The sequence below is a fragment of the Myotis brandtii genome, unplaced genomic scaffold (genome assembly GCF_000412655.1).
Source record: "Myotis brandtii unplaced genomic scaffold, ASM41265v1 scaffold435, whole genome shotgun sequence".
Lineage (NCBI taxonomy): Eukaryota > Metazoa > Chordata > Mammalia > Chiroptera > Vespertilionidae > Myotis > Myotis brandtii.
The window spans coordinates 303,569-306,401 of record NW_005366635.1 but is presented as its reverse complement, the minus strand read 5'-3'; the positions used below and the strand labels follow the sequence as shown (position 1 = coordinate 306,401).

At 63.3% G+C, this 2,833-nt stretch overlaps 1 protein-coding gene across 1 annotated transcript in view; it reads right to left on the bottom strand.

Moving 5' to 3' along the window:
• The window catches only part of LOC102251931 (E3 ubiquitin-protein ligase HERC2), an 86,271-nt gene that overhangs the window by 7,590 nt on the left and 75,848 nt on the right, over nucleotides 1-2,833 (bottom strand). The window contains 5 exon segments of the mRNA XM_014546210.1: nucleotides 5-133; nucleotides 937-1,151; nucleotides 2,092-2,290; nucleotides 2,373-2,488; nucleotides 2,627-2,782. Coding sequence (XP_014401696.1) covers nucleotides 5-133; nucleotides 937-1,151; nucleotides 2,092-2,290; nucleotides 2,373-2,488; nucleotides 2,627-2,782 — 815 coding nt within the window.

Here is a 2,833-nt window from a genome sequence, read left to right as displayed (position 1 = left end):
GCCGTACCGGCCCTTGCCCCACGTGTAGAGGTCGCCGGCGGAGGTGACGCAGGCGCTGTGGGCTCCGCCGGCAGCGATGTCCACCACCTCGGTGCCTCTCAGAGACTCGACGACTCGAGGGCGGTCACAGGGACTGCAAAGAGGCCAGGCGGACCCCCAGGCGGTGTCGCACGCAGGCTCTGGGCTCCGCGCTCACGCATTCAGCGTGCACTTCCCAATCTACACCCTCAAGTCGAATTCCTTGGCCTTTTTGTGTTTTTGCACTTAACTTCCCAGTCACAGCTGATGTACAGCATGACGTCAGCTCCAGAGGCATCTAAGTCTCACACCCGCTGCCCTGTGCCCCGTCAGTGCCCCTGGCTGCCTCCGGGGCTGCACCAGTCCCTGACTGTGCTGTGACGCCCGTCTGCATGGCCGGCTCCCTCTCGTCCAGTCCCCGCCCTCCTCCCACTGACAGCCTCCCAGCGCTCTCTGTCCCACAGGCCCTGACGCCGCCTCAGTTTTTGGATTATTTTCTTTTTGCTGCTTTGACCAGTGTTTCTGCTTATCCTGCCCCGACTGCGACAATAACAAGACCCCCCAGCCCAGCGTGGGGCTCAGTGGCTGAGCGTCGGCCTAGGAACCAGGAGGTCACAGTTCCGTTCCCAGTCAGGGCACAGCCCGGGGTGCGGGCTCCATCCCCAGTGGGGGCGTGCAGGAGGCAGCCGGTCCAGGATGCTCTCTCATCACTAACGTTCCCACCTCTCTCCCCCTCTCCCTGCCTCTCGGAAACCAATAAAAAAACCAACTCAGAATTGACCCCCCGTTGAGGTACATGCACTTGCTCCCAGGAGCCCCCCTGAAGTGGATGTGGGGGATGCTGTGCTGAGGGCAGGGCTGACACAGACACGAGCCCGGAGCCCACGAGAAGGAGAGCGGCCCGAGCCGCACAGGTACCTGCGGTTGCCGTGGCCCAGCTTCCCGTCCTCGGCCTCGCCCCAGGAGTACACCTCTCCTTCGGAGGAGAGGGCGAGGCAGTGCTTGCCGCCCGAGTTCACGGCCACCTTCCTGATGAACACGTGCTGGATGGACTCGAGCAGCGTCGGGGTGGACACCGACTCTGTGCCCCCGACGCCGAGCCGGCCGCCGGCCCCGTACCCGGTGGCGTACAGCTAGGACAGGAGCAACAGGAACCGACTTTACCCCAAGAGCCTGCATCGTGGTAACTGACGCCCAACCCGCACTCTAGACATTTCTACCCAGAGAGAGCTGAGAACTGAAGCTGCACTGGTGCCTCCTCAGAGCGAGGCAGCTGCGACTATTGGAAAGACCAAGTTCACAAACTGCATTTGCACGTAAGGGCTGTTTTCTGGGAACATCTCTGTTTTTGCCCAGATGCCAACTATAACTCACGCCAAGAAAAACAAGGAAGGTTTAGTTATTTACCGCCAGGAGGTCCCAAACACCCGCAGGAAACTTACTGTTTGGGACACAAAGTGTCTTTACCGTTAATTTTTAAAAACCAGACTGCCGTTTCCGAATGCACGTCACCCCTCCCTCCCATAGAACCTAAAGGCTGCAAAGCTGTGGAAGGGGGACCCCCACACAGGACGGACGTGAGCCAAGGTTGCAGGTGGACCCAGGCGGACGCCCGGCAGGCCCTGCTCTGCCCCCCGGCCACCCCCCCCAGCCCAGCGGGCCCTTCTTCCACAGGCGGGACCTGGCGAGGAGGCACCGGGTCCAGTCACAGACGATGGCTCGCTGTGAAGTGACCCCGAGAACCCTGACTACACAAGAGAAAGGAGTGAAGGAACTCGACACGAGGTCACTTAAAGGCCAGCGAGTCCCACACACCAGCAGCGAGTGCGTCAGGGGCAGCAAAGAGACCCAGGAAGACGCCTCCTGAATCACCGGCACGAAACCACGGGAACACTTGTTTCCAAATGAGGCCTGCACGTTTGGAGCCAGGAGTCCCGCAGGGATGCTCGGGGGGCCTGCCTCCAGCACCCCAGGGCGACGCCTGGAGGCGAGGCCTCAGGAGTGCACACCCAGGACCACCCCGCCCTGCGCCCGCGCCCTGCGGTGTCCATGTCGACGACGGACGCACCCTACCTTCCCGTCGGCCGTGACCGCGAACAGAGTCTGCTCTCCGCCAATTAACTGCACGGGCCTGAGGGTGGCCAGGGCTTCGCAGGGAGTGGGCACCTTCACCTTGGCCCCCTCGATGCCCCCGAGCTGGCCCCTGTGGTTATGTCCCCACCCGTAGATCGTGCCGCTGCCACCGGCAGACAGAGTCCAGTCGTCCGGGCGCCTAGAGCCAAGGAAGCGAACAATGGAGGTGGGCGCTCCCCGCCTGAAGCGTGTCCCGCGCCCGCCTCTCCCGCCGCAGCGACCTGTTCATCCACTGCACCAGCTGCTCGTCGTGCTCCCTCCGGAAGACGTCGTGGCTCTCGTGCAGGACGTCCATGGCCTCGCCGTCCGCCATGAGCTCACGGATCTTCTTCGCCACCTGGATGGCACACAGTGAGGCCATCACAGGGGAGGGCAGCACCAGCACTGGGGCCTCAGTAACAGGAAACCAGGGCTCCCTGTCTGAGCGTCAGCACAGTCCCTGGTTCCCACGAGGGGCCTCAACACCTGCGCATACCTCGTCGAGAAACAGCCGGGGCAGCGGCGTCCTCCTGTCCAGGGCCACGGCCACGCGGGAGGCCATGCAGTACCTGCGGAACCAGGCCCACTTGTGCGTCTCGGCGCAGCAGGGCAGTGTGTCCAGCTCCAAGTCACAAGCAAGAGCCACCAGCACCTGCAAAGGGTCACGCAGGGTCACGCCGACACGCAGCCCAGGCGGCCCTCG